At 44.7% G+C, this 13,121-nt stretch overlaps 1 protein-coding gene across 5 annotated transcripts in view; it reads right to left on the bottom strand.

Moving 5' to 3' along the window:
• Window positions 1-13,121, bottom strand: part of SMCHD1 (structural maintenance of chromosomes flexible hinge domain containing 1) — a 187,269-nt gene that overhangs the window by 107,706 nt on the left and 66,442 nt on the right. For all 5 annotated transcript variants that reach the window (XM_067547134.1, XM_067547127.1, XM_067547143.1 and 2 more), the window contains exons 18-19: window positions 3,075-3,152; window positions 2,867-2,986 (exon numbers count right to left, since the gene is read on the bottom strand). In XM_067547134.1, the coding sequence (XP_067403235.1) occupies window positions 2,867-2,986; window positions 3,075-3,152 (198 nt within the window). The remainder of the gene's footprint in view (window positions 1-2,866; window positions 2,987-3,074; window positions 3,153-13,121) is intronic.

Raw genomic sequence — 13,121 nt, 5'->3', positions numbered from 1 at the left:
ATGTAATATTGGTGGAGCTTCCTCCTCTTGTTCTTCCTCCTCAGTCATCACTGGCAAGGGTTCAATCTCCGGAGGGTGAGAAACCATTGAAGAAGGGGACGGTGTAGGTCGCCAGCTTTGCTCCCTGGTAGATTTCTCAAATTGTGCCCTGTACATGGCCGAAGGGTCCCAATGTGGCTAGTGTCAGATGGAGCTAGAGACTTGGCCAGTGTCGATGACTTGGCCAGTGCAGACAGTTTTAGTGGTGCTAAGGGCTTGCTCAGTGCCTCGTTTTGATGGTGTCGAAAAGGACCAGTTCCAGAAGTTTTGCCAGTGCTGTAGCTCCTGTCTCGACCTCCAGAGGTGAGAGACAGTGCCGAGGGCTGTAGGTCTGCCCAGTTAGGTCTTTAGACCATTTTTTGTTCCAGTACCAGAGGTGTCCATGGAGCTATGTCCCCTGACAGATACAGTTGAAGCAACTGACCTCACAGGGGACAGTGTTTTGGTGGGCTGTGTCTCCAAGTGTGAGAAGGGAGCCCATTTCTTCTTGTCTGAGCAAGAAAGGGATGACTTTCTCTTTGAGGAACGAGGGGAGTGAAGCTCGGCAGATGCGAGTGCCTTGCAGGGAGAGAGTCTGGGCACAGGTCTGATGCAGGCTGCAGTGATTTCTTCATGACAAGAACTTTTAAGTGAATGTCCTGGTCTTTTCTGGGGTTCAGGCCATGGCAGTGGGAACACTTTTGTGGAATGTGTTCGTCTCTGAGACAGAGACTACACTGCGGGTGGATGTTTGTTACCGGGAAGGCCGCCCCGTAGGAGCACCCCTTAAACCCAGCTGATCCAGGCAGGAAGTGAGGAAAAATGAAAAGTAAGCTATGAAATAAAGGAAAAACAAAAAACTGTTTTTTTTCCTTTTTGTTAAAAACAGAAGAAAAAAAACTAACTACACTACAACTAATAGGCAAGACACTAACTACTGAGGGAACAGGAGAAGCTGTCTAGGCTGCAGATTCCGTCCCAAACCAAAGGCAGTAGAGAAGGAACTGGGGGCAGTCAGACTGTACAGTGTTATATATACGTCCTGTGACGGCGCAAAAGGGGGGAAGGTGCCCATGTCTGGTCCCATGGGCACTGCTCATACAGATCTCTGATGCCAGGTGCAGAGGGTGCTGGGAGCACCCTAACCACCTACAGTCGAGCACCCATAGGGACATCATTCAAAGAAGACTCCCACTCTTTCTTTTCCTTTCTTTTTTTTTTTTAAATTTAAGGCTTACTCAGGCACAAAGTGATCATTTGATCTGTCATAAGCCAAATATGGTGGATCGGCAGGCATTAGGCTCTTTTCTGCTCTAAATACTTGATACCTGGGCTAGATTCACAAAGGAACTTAGGCATGGTGAGGCTGAGTGTTGCCACGCCTAACTTTTAGGCACCTAGAAAATAACTGGGATTCACAAAGCCTGGGTTTGCCGCCTAAGCTTCCTATATAATAAATGGGGAGAGATAGGCACCACAGAATTAGATTCACAAAAGCCAGCATGCTAGGTAGCTCTCCCTTAAAATAGCTACTGGGAGATGCCAAAGAAAGGTTGTGTGTAAAGCCCTATCCCTCTCTCAGTGATTGGAGCTGAGACTTGGGCTTCTATCTGAGAGGCACCTCCCTCTGAATAGGATTCTCAGACACAAACCTTCTCTTCACATTAAGTGCCTATGGCATTTTGGTAAGAAGCCAGGAGGCACAGGAGGCACCGCTCTTATAACTTTTAGCCCAGTGGTTGGGTTATTTACCTCGGATGTGGGAGACCCAGTTTCAAGTCCCCCCCTCCAACTGAGGGGGGCAGAGATTTGAATAGAGATCTGCCACCTCTCAAGTGAGTGTCCTAGCCACTGGGCTATGGGATATTCTGATGTGGGTCTCCCTCAATCTCATCCGCTGAAGCTGTTTTACTATGAATAAATAATGAAAGAGTCACTGGGCTGGAGTTGGGGGTGAGGAGGGAGCGAGAAAGCAAGCAAGCAAGCATGAAAATGACTCTATAGCCTTGTGGTTAGAGCACTCACTTGGAAGGTGTGAGAGACAGGATCCAGTCCCCCTGCTCCAATCACTCATTATTTATCCAAATTGGAACAACTTCAATCAGAGAGACTGAAGGAGCCCCACACATCAGAATATCCCATAGCCCAGTGGCTATATTACTCACCTGACAGGTAGCAGATCCCAGTTCAAATCTCTTCTCCCCTTCAGACGGAGGAGACTTGAACCAAAGGTCTCTCACATCCCAGGTGAGTACCCTAATTACTGGACTAATAGTTATGAGGGAGGTCCTCCTCTCCACAACGCTGTCCCCCCACAGCCTTTTGTGTAAGCTCACCTATAAGCACCCGATTCAGTAAGCAGGCTCTGATCATGGTTACTAGGTCAGGCCCCACAGGCAAGTTGGATGGAGGAATGCCTATTTTCCCCCTATTTCTGAATTGCTCTGGACTCAGGCATCCAGATGCCTGGCATAGGGCTGCAGTACATATGTCAGAGGCAAAAACATAGGTACTAGAGAACTTTAACTTAAAAATTAGCCACTGAGTAAGTTAAGGGTCTACATGGTTCTGGAGCGGCTGAGCAGGGTTCTGTGAATCCCAGTGGGGCCTGACACTGGAATTCAGGTACTTCAAGTAGCAGTTAGGTGCTTAAGTCCTTTTGTGAATCTATGCCTTGGCCTTAACATCACTTTGTCTTTGCTGAAGATATCAATCCTACACTTCTTGACCATAATTAAATTTATTTTGAAGCTGAACCCTGGACACATTTAATATAGTGAGTCAGAAGTAAGAACTTAGAATTTGTGAAGGACCTAATTGAAGAAAACTGAATTTGAATTTTCCTTACCTATGATATTAAATTTAAATATTTTAGATGGTAGAGGCCTTCCTGCATAAGTGTCTGCATTACTTTCATTCAACACCACCTGCAGTTTCAGTGTGTAGCTCCCAAGTTTGTGAATATTTTCTGCATAAGATCAGAAAAAAATAAAGTTAAAAAGAAAAATTTCCAAAATACAGATAAATTAAGGGTAATATTTTAAAGACAAACTCACCCATTTTTTTAAACCAGTAAGGCCATTTGCCCCCATGTTGACTGATATGAGAAATGATTTCTTTATTCCCAGTTGGAGCTTGAACAGAAAAAAGGATCATTTAGCTACATAAATTTAGATTTGGTATCATAATCTTTATTGTTCAAGGAACCAATTATATCTATTACAAATACCAACACACCATATTTTTAATTAAAAAAAAAGAGACAAAAGTTTGAATTCAATTGATCAACTTATCACAATGATCATGGGTAAACTTTACTGAAGAACCTAATACTTACATTGCCAAATTGTTGTTGCTGGAAGCATACATCTATGAGAAAACAGTAGCTTTGGAAGCCCACTTTTATATCTCTCCAGTTATACTATGCCCCATACTGAGGCAGTTCTAGTCCACACACTCAGCAATGCTTTATAAACAACTGACCACTTACCACTAATGACTTAATATGAAATAGATTAAAATGGGAGCAACTGGATAGAAAAAACTAAAACCAATTACAGGATAAAAGTACAAAACCATTTCTCCTCCCCTCTCCCAGGTTGTCTCTTCTTTTTCTGTGGAATTTTTGCCATAGTAAAAGGGGACATAAAAAAAATTTTTTTTTTAATTACTAAGTTTTACATTTTCTATCAGTATTCAGTACATACATACCAATGTAAATTTTACCCATGTAAATCACTCATTCACAGCTTCATCTCAGGGGGCTTGAATTTATTTTTGTTATTCAAAAATCGAGGAATTTAGGTCAATACAAAATACAGATGTAGCAAAACTAAGCAATAAAATCAGGCAAAACAAAATAAATCAAGGAAGAAACAGAACCATCTTTCATTACAACATGCCATTACTTCATTCATCCTGTCTGAAATTAGATAGCAATTTAATGGGGAGTATTTCAAATTCTTACAAGACATTACCATAATATTATTTATTCACATGTTCTTGCACCAAACTACATGCATGTCTTGAAATGACTGCCAAAGGCGGCTTTGTCCTAAGTTTATTTGTTTATTTATTTGTACAGAGGTAGTAACTCCTTAATTAGCCTTATGGAGATAATGATTTTTCTAGTTTGGCCATTCTGATTAATCTTGTCATCTGAGGATACTTTATCAAGGAGTCCTATGTGTCTGCATAAAGAATGCTACTAAGGCTGATTCCCACTGACTTGGTTGCCAGATGTTTTGAACTGATAAAGAACAGAATTCACTGTCAACAAAAGTCAGCCAGCCAACATTCAGGTTATGAGATGGAGGGATGCTAGGTCTGGAGATAAAACTTGTCCCTCCAATTGTGTGATCACGTTTGAGTGTGCTGGAAGAGTGATCAGGGACTATGCTGAGAGGTTCACAAGGTTGGAATATCAAAACTGCCTGGGCCAGGCTGGAGATACCATTATCATTAGGGCTAAGTCCTGTTTGATCTTTTTGAGGACTCAGTATCAAAGGAATTGGAGGGTACAGTGGCACCCACAGGCTTACACACATTATACATTGTGCAAACCTTTGGCAGAGACACCAAGTCATCTGCATTGGGTCCTCCCAAAACCAGTGGTGAGACGCAGCAGCTCTGGCCACCCCATTGCCCACTCAGGCTTGGCCCCTCAACCTCTTCATCATGATGGCTGCAATGGGGCCAAAATTGAGTGAGTTGCATTGCAACCTGGTGCACTGCATCATATCATGATGAAGGTTGCAGGGCCAAATTTGAACGGCAGTGGGGCAGCCAGCACTGCTGCTCCGCTCCTTTGCTGTGGGGCTGGCTCCTGCACCTGGATGACCCCTCCCCCACCGGGGGGAAAATGGGGGCTGCCCAACCTCATCCTGCTTCTAGCAGCCCACATCCCCTCTGCTCTACACACAGGACTCCCTCAAGAGCTGTGGTGAGTACACCTATAGGGGAGCCAGCTGGGAAAGGGTGGTGGTAAGCTGTAGGGCTTACCACATGAAAAACGTCTGGGCGAGCTCCTGAGGGGGTAGGCATACATGAGCCCTGATGACCACAGTATCACAAAGGTGTCCAACAGAGCTGGAACTGGTTCCCCCTCCAGCACAGAATCTGCAGCATTTGTTGTTTAGGCTGAATGCAAACAAGTCTAAATTTGAGTGCTCCCACCTGTGAAAGAATAGAATCCTTGAATGACTATTCATAGTTGTCTCAGTATTGACGACTGAGATGATCTGTTAGTATGTTTTGGAGAATGGGAGATGAAGGTCCACTGGTGCAACACGGTGGCTGACACCCCCATTCCTAAAGGCTGATCACCTTTGGGACAGCAGTAACAAGTGACTGCCTCTCTCTTTACTGTTAAGGACATTGCCATGGTGTTTTCCATGAGTACCTATTTTGTGGCACCTCATAGTGCTAGGAAAAAGCTATGCATGACAGCGAAATGGCTTTCAATTCTAGGATGCTTATGTGAAGATTCAACTCATGAGGTGTCCAGAAGGCCTGGGTCCAAAGGTGCCCCACATAAGCTTCCAATTCCACTGTGGGTGTTTACAACCAGTATCATGTTAGAGAGAGGTGAGAAGGTGTAGACGTGTAGAGGGTCCTTCCACCAATCTAATGTGTAAAGGAGATCCTGAGGATTTCGAGACCAATACGTCTATGTGGTTTCTTCAGAGTAGCTACACTCATCTCAACCATCCTTGCATGGCCTACAGGTGGAGTCTGGCAATTTGCATCACACACGGGCAGGAGGTCATATGGGTCCATGACTTTTAGACAAGTTCTGACCGGTGTTCTTGTGAATGACTGAAGTTGCTCAACAAGATGTAGAAAGGGGAGACATCTGTCCTGTGGTAGATAGACTTTTGCTGTTAAGGAGTCCAATATTGCCCCTATAAACTCTATGCTCTGACTAGGGATGAGCATGGACTTCACTTCATTGACTCAGAGGCCTAGTACAGCAAAAATATCCAATCTAGAATTTGGACTGAGATGTTCATCTATTGAGGCAACTGACCTCAAAATTAGCCAGCCAGTGAGATACAGGTAACATGAATCCCTTGTCTTCTCAGAGAAGGCTACTACCGCCAGGCATTTAAAGACCCCCTGGGCTGAAGAGATATGGTAATGATACTTTCCCATAAGAAATCTGAAATATTTTCTGTGAACAGAGTGAATTAAAGACACCTATTTTCATACTGCAAGTCAAGAGTCACAAACCAATCTTGAGAATCTAGAGTAGGAATTGTGGATAATACAAGTTCAAGGTGGTGAGTCTACCAATGGATGAATTTGTTGAGCTATTAGAATTCTATGGTGAGACATGAATCCCCTTTCTTCTTTGGGACCAGAAAATGAGAATAAAACTCCCGCCCTGGAATTCCACAGGCACTTTCTCCACGGCTCTGAGTTACAGGGGGAATCCACTTCCTTTCTGAGCAATATCTTGTAAGAGGAGTCCCAGAAAGGGGAGGAAGCAATAGGGAGGAACTGGACCTGGATAGAGTACCTCTTGTCCACAATCTTCAGGACCCACTGGCCTGAGGTACTTGGGTTCCATACCTATTGAAACAAAATTAAATGGTTCCAAAAGGGGGCGGGAGGGTATAGGGGAGAGATATGAACCACTGGTTTTCAAGGCTCTCAACCTCTCTGTCAAACCTGCAGTTGTGATTTTGATAGATGGTGTATGGCAGAAGAGGAAAGGGCAGATCGATTCATCCTTAGGAACCTCAGTCTGAACCTTTGAGAAAAAGCAATCTCTGCTGACTGCAGTAGGACTGTTGCCTGTGACAGGACTGAGGTTTGAACTCTTTACTTCTGGGAGCTGTGGTATACACACACACGCAGTGTAAACTCACCCTAAAGTCCTTTAACATATGAAGAGCTTTGGGTGTGTTCTTATTAAAGAGGTTACCACCCTTGAAGAGGAGGTCCTCAATGGTTCTTTGAACCTCCTTCAGATTGTAATTCTTCAGAATACTGGAGAGTCTTCACATCATTACTGTGGTTACTACAGAGTTGCTGCAAGTGAGGTGTTGAAAGCGGCTTGTAGTGAAGTCCATGAGACCACTTGTCCCTCTTCCATAAGGGATTTGAACTCCATTCTGTACTCCTTTGGGATACATTTTCTCAATTCAGGAAATCATATTTAACCAGCAGCACTTAGTAATTCGTATGGATAAGATTTTGTCATGGTAAAATTAGGCAAAATTCATGGAATAGTCAAGGTAAAAATGAAGAAAATCATGGAATGGTCATGGCAACAAAAAATGTGTAATAATTCATAATGCACATTTGTAGACTGGTTGAGGAATATGACTCCTGGTCAAAGAGGTCCAACTTTTTAGGGTCCCTATGAGTGGGTGTCACTGTAGACGGCCTCTGTTGCTTGAACCTCTCTTGGATAAGAGCAGCAACCTAAGAGACTGGTGTTGGGTGATTGTAGAAATGTTCAAAGCCATTGAAGGGGACTTGATAGCACTTGTCCTCAGGCTGGGCTGAAACAGCCAAGGTCACAACTTTGCCAGGTGAACAGGACAAAACTGCTCTTAGGACAGGATGGATCTCCTGCAAGTCCTCCTGCTCACTCTCTAGACTGGGTGCATGAGATGCCTGCTGAATGTGATGACCCTCTTGAGGTCTACAAGAGGTGACTGACCTTGCCCTAGGCGCCCGAGGCACAGACCTTTTATCTAGGGTGCATTTCTCAACAAGTCACAGAAACAGTTCAAGCCTCAGCTCTCAGAGGCAACCATCTGAAAAGGAGGTGCAACAGGCAAAACAGGCACCCATGTGGGGTCTGGCTTGCAATTGTCCCTGTAGTCCTTTCTGTGGGGATGGGCTCTAAATGCCCTCTCATACAGTCTAGGCATACAGGACAGAGATAGCTTGGTGACTTATCTCCCAAATCCTCCAAGACTGAGAAGGAGTATGGTCTCTCCATTATGGAGTAGCTCTTGAGTGTTCAGGAGGGGCTGCATGGCTCCTTATTGGCAGTGCCAAGGCTGGTATCAGAACAGACAGTTTCTTAGTAGAGATCAAAATGACCAGTGCTCAGATATTGATATGTCTCCCCGTGCCATAAACCGCATGGGTATCACCTAGAGAAGCTGTGGTAGTGAAATCTCTGGCTCAGGAAAGATAGCCAGTATCATCAAGCATGGTGTGGCTGAGGCTTTCAGTACTTTCAGAGTCTTGGTCTGACCATGATCTCTAGGTACTGGGATTTCAGTGTTGGTGCAGGAAGGTCTGAAGAGTCTCCCACGCTGCTGATTTCAGAGTCAATTGACTTAGTGTCAGCAGCTTCTATGCCTGATGCTTCAATCCTCAGTTGCTGGGACTCTGCTTCTGAAGTCTGTACTAAGGATGCAAAAGGTTAACCGTTTAAATGGTATTCAGCTGTTTAAACGTTTTAAATGGCTGATTACCGTTTAAACGGGGGGGGGGGGAGCAACTGGGCTGGCTTCCTGCCAGCAAGAACAGCTGGGCAGCTCTCACTGGCGGGGAAGTGCGAAGCCCAGCATGGGATAGCCGCAGCTGGGCTCAGCTTCCTGCAAGTGGCAGGGAGGTGTGGATCCTAGTGGGGGGGGGGGGGCGAGCTATGGCGAGGAGGCATGGATCCCAGTGCAGGGGGGTGAACCACAGCAGGGCTCAGCTCCCTGAGCAGTGGGGTAGCCACAGCTGGCCTCAGCTCCCCAGCTACTGCCACAGCTAGACAGCTCTCACTTGGCAGTGAGGAGCGAGCCCAGCATGGCTCCCCACCCCAGTGTTTAAGCATTCTATTTTTAGAACGTCTAAACAGATTTTTAATTAAACTAGTTTTCACATCCCTAGTCTGTACTGAGGCCAGACAGTGATCAGTGCCAAGGCATCAGCAGGACTCCATCTGGGCCTTTGACTGCCTCTTAGGCTGGATCTGCTCAGGGCTGGACCGGGAGATCTACATCTCTGGCCATAGTCTGAATTCATTTCATCTTCTCTCTCGTGAGCTGAAAACACAAAGGATGTTCTGGACAACTAAGTGATGAAGGAATGGAAATTCGTCATGGCTGAAATGGCTCTAGAGACCAGAGTGGAACGACATCTTATCAGGGTTCTCGGAGATAGTCCAACCCAGTGGAGTAGTTTTCTCACGTTTCAATGCCAAAAAAAGCCCACATGGGTCCTTTTTGAAAATAAGCATTATATAGAACACTTGCATCATATACGCATTTCCCGTGGGCAGAAGAGACATTTAGTGTCCGTTGCTGATATGAACAGCAGATTCACAAGAGGGACAAGTCTTGAATCCTGGTGACTTGAACCCCCTTGGAGATGGCTGAGTCCCAATGCCAGAAGCACCATATGGCCTTGAAGACCTTTAAAATTGATTATATGTGTGCGTGTATGTTTTACAAAGTGTCACTGGGCTAAAAGTAATAAAACTACCTAGAAAGATAAATCATAGAGTGTACAAAGACAGACGTTGCAGGTGCGCCATCTTGCAGCCACAAGTGGTAAGAAGAAACTGAAGAACAGTTGCTGTTGCAGCTGTCCCATCCTTTATGTTACCTTACTATCTGCTATAGGGTATTGGATGGTATGCAGGCACAGCCCCAATGGACATTGGTACTCAAAAGATTCCAATCTCACATACACAGGGCACATACACATTAGAAGTAGAATAAATGTGGACAATCTCTTGAAGAACCACCTGAAAAGATGCCTGCTTGCTTCCCCAGGCTGGCTACCACCCCTTTGAGTAACTCAGCAGTACCATTTGGAGCTTTACTCTGTAAACCATGAGTCATTTTGAACATGGGAAGACAAGGGAAGCCAGCATCTTGTCTTGTCATGGAAGATCCTGAATGAGCGAAAGCCAGCCACGGCTGGGGAAAATGAATGGTGAGATACACAATCTTGAAGAAAGCCTGTATCTTGCTAGATTAAATTTTAGACTTTTGGATGAGTGTTTTCACTTTTATGTGCTTCTAAAACTTTCTATCTTTATTCATTTTACTTAGCATGACTTAACCTATGTCCTGTTAATAAATTTACTTTATTTTACTATAAAGCAACTCAATGCTGCATTTAAAAAGAAGGATGTATTTACCTCAGTTAAGTTAATAAGTTGTGATGTAGTTTTGTCTCTGTACAGGAGTAACAAAATTTATTACTTCTCTGAGCTGTCCAGGAGAGGGCTGGACACTTCAAAGCACATGGCTTTTGGGAAATTCAGGACTGGGAATGTGTCGGGGTCATCTTGCTAGTTGTAACCAAGGCTGGTGGAAGCCAGAGTGTGACTGGTGAGTTGCTGGCAGACTGCTGGGGTTGGTGCTGCTGGACCAGGGCTGCAGCTATACACAGACACTCAGGGTATGACCTGAATGCTGATAGGCTGATTATGAGCAACCCAGTTGGATGCTACAGCAGCCAAGTATTGTTAGGCACCAGGGTTACAGGGCAGGCAGTGACACAACCCCTCACTAGTCTGGACTAACCCCCTCTTTCCCCAAGCCCCAACCAGATCATGACAGAGTCCTATAGACAACAGCCTCCTTTACTACACAACCCCAATTCATCGCTAGAGTAGATTCATCCTGTTCACTGATTAAGGCAAGGGTCCTCTGGGAAAAACAATATGTGATCATGTGATAAAAGACAGTATTATAATGCATACACACCAGGGGTCCAAATTAAAGTTGCACAGGCATTTCCTAATTTTTCAGAGCTTGATTTAGCAACCTTAATAATGGTTTTTTAATGTAGTTTGTGCGTTATGTCCTAGGTTTTTAAAAAAGCAAATAGAAATTCCATCATGTGGCATCATATTTACATCCATGTGGGTTATTAGCAGGGTTGGAACCCTTTGATCCACTGCACAGACCTCTGCTACTTGAGTTATTCAGAGTAGTAGTAGGTTGTCATCTTTTATGTGAACCAGCACTAAAGGGGGATGAGAGAAACATTTTGCCAGTGAGTATCACAGACACCTACTAACAATGGAAGAATGGTGAGACTCAGGCACTTTGGGTTCAATTACAAGCCTCGGAAGGATCCTGCTCCAGAGGGCACAAACTCTTCTGCCCATTCCCCCACAAAACTGACTCCTTTCTGCTGCATCTCATCCCTGCCCCAGTTCTTCTCTACCCCACCCCTGGGTTCTTGTTCCCCAATCCCAGTCTCCACTCCTCATCCCAGTTTCAGTCTCCTTGCCCAACCAGACTGAGTTTCTCCCTTCCTGGCTCCTCATCCAATTTGTCTCTCCCTCTTCTGGCCTCCACTCATCATCTTTTCCCCTGCCCAAGTTCCCCATGACCAATCTCTCTCCCAGGCTCCTCGTCTAATCTCAGTGCATTCACACCCCCTGGCTCCTTGTCCCAATCTCTACCAGCTCCTGATTCAATCTCAATCTCTCTATCCCCCCAGCCCAATTTCCCGCCTCACCTCATAGTCCCAATTCCCCTCTCTCCAACCCCCTGCCAACCTCCAGTCCCAATCCTCTGGACTCCAACTCCATCTCAGGCAGCTTCCTCCTCCATGCTGGACGGGCACCAGCAGGGAGGGTCATTGACAGCACAGAGTTTCCTTGCTTTCAGTTCCAGTGCCCAGCACCCCTGGGCCCAGAGTTACAATTGCAAATTTCCCCTCTGCCCCCAGCATCCCTCAGCTGGAGCATGCTTCAGAGAATTTAACTGCAGAGCTCTAGCAAGCTTGAGTTTGTGCTACCTGAAAATTTTCAAAGGCTTATTCAATAACTTGACCAAATCTAGGTGGATTTTTCTGGGGGCAGCAAATCACCGTCCTTGCCAAAGTCCTTGCTCCAAAGCATAGCAGCACTAGTGTTTCACAAAGAAAGGGTTGCTATATTTTTTTTTAAACTGAGGCAAAATGTATTCTTCTCTAACCTTGTTCTTGGAAATGGCCAAGCTGCTTTTGTTGAAGTGCTCAGTGTGCAGCACACTTCAGAGATCCAGCAAATGCTAGGTCTTTGAAGCTCTTGATGAGGCATCGATACTAAGATATGTGGTAATCAACTCTGGCTCGTCTATTGAGGCTGAGCCTTTTGTAGAAAAGCCTAGAATGGAGGCAAGGAGTAGAGGCCTTCACCACCACTGTAAAAGCCTTCCTGATTCCAGGCAGCATGGCTGAGAAAGGATGTCAGGTCTAAACTCTAGAAGTGGAGACAGACAGTGAAACCAGAAATCAATAAGTGCTCTGGAATCTGTCCTGTCTTCATGGTCCTCTCTGAGGAACATTCAATACCTACTATGATGCAATCCTCTTGCTTCAGGGGTCAATGATAGTTGTAGCATTTAGCCCAGATGGAGCACTGTGTTACCAGACAGTTAAGTTATTTTTGTCTGATGAACACAATGAATGTGCAGAAATGCTCCACCCGATGCATTTAATCCACAGATACAGAATACAAGTATATACAAAATACTTAGCTGGTGATAGTGGTGCCTTACTGGTGCTTGACGACCTCAGTGAAGTGATCTCGCACTCATGACAGCTTCACTGCAGCCATTTCAAATACCTAACAATAACTCTTCAACAGATACAGTAAAAGTCTGGAGAAAGAGCTTAAGTTGAGTATTCATTGTGGATTCCCATATTTAAGAAAATGGTTTGGAAATGGTGCAAGCAAAAAGGAACTCATAATAGCTTGATCTCTTCTCCTACAATTCTCCCGGATTCCCCCGATTTAAAACAGTGATACTTAGACCTTAGTGGTTCAGGAGCCAAATTAGCAATCAACATTACCCAAGAGAGCCACAGTAGTGAGAATTCATTGTTTCATTTACTATAGTGCTCTATTTTCATATTTGAATAGTATGTCAGAGGAAATATTTAGTTTTTATTCTCACAGCAAAATGACTGACCAAGTATTATTATTTTATCAACTACAATTGGTTAATAACATAGTAAAAGCATCCTGATTGGTTAATAATTAAAACATACTGTTTTAATATCATGTGCTGCAAAGAGCCACAGGGGACACATTAAAGAACCACTTGCGGCTTGTGAGCCTCAGGGTATGTCTACACTGATGGTGGCAAATTCGCTGCCATCAAATCGATCTATCCGGATTGATTGAGCAGAAGCAA

Source organism: Emydura macquarii, unplaced genomic scaffold, assembly GCF_026122565.2.
Source record: "Emydura macquarii macquarii isolate MOO-44397 ecotype Brisbane River unplaced genomic scaffold, CSIRO-AGI_Emac_v2 contig_212, whole genome shotgun sequence".
Taxonomy (NCBI): Eukaryota; Metazoa; Chordata; order Testudines; family Chelidae; genus Emydura; species Emydura macquarii.
Note: the sequence above shows the minus strand (reverse complement) of the source record. Positions and strands in the feature narration are given on the sequence as shown.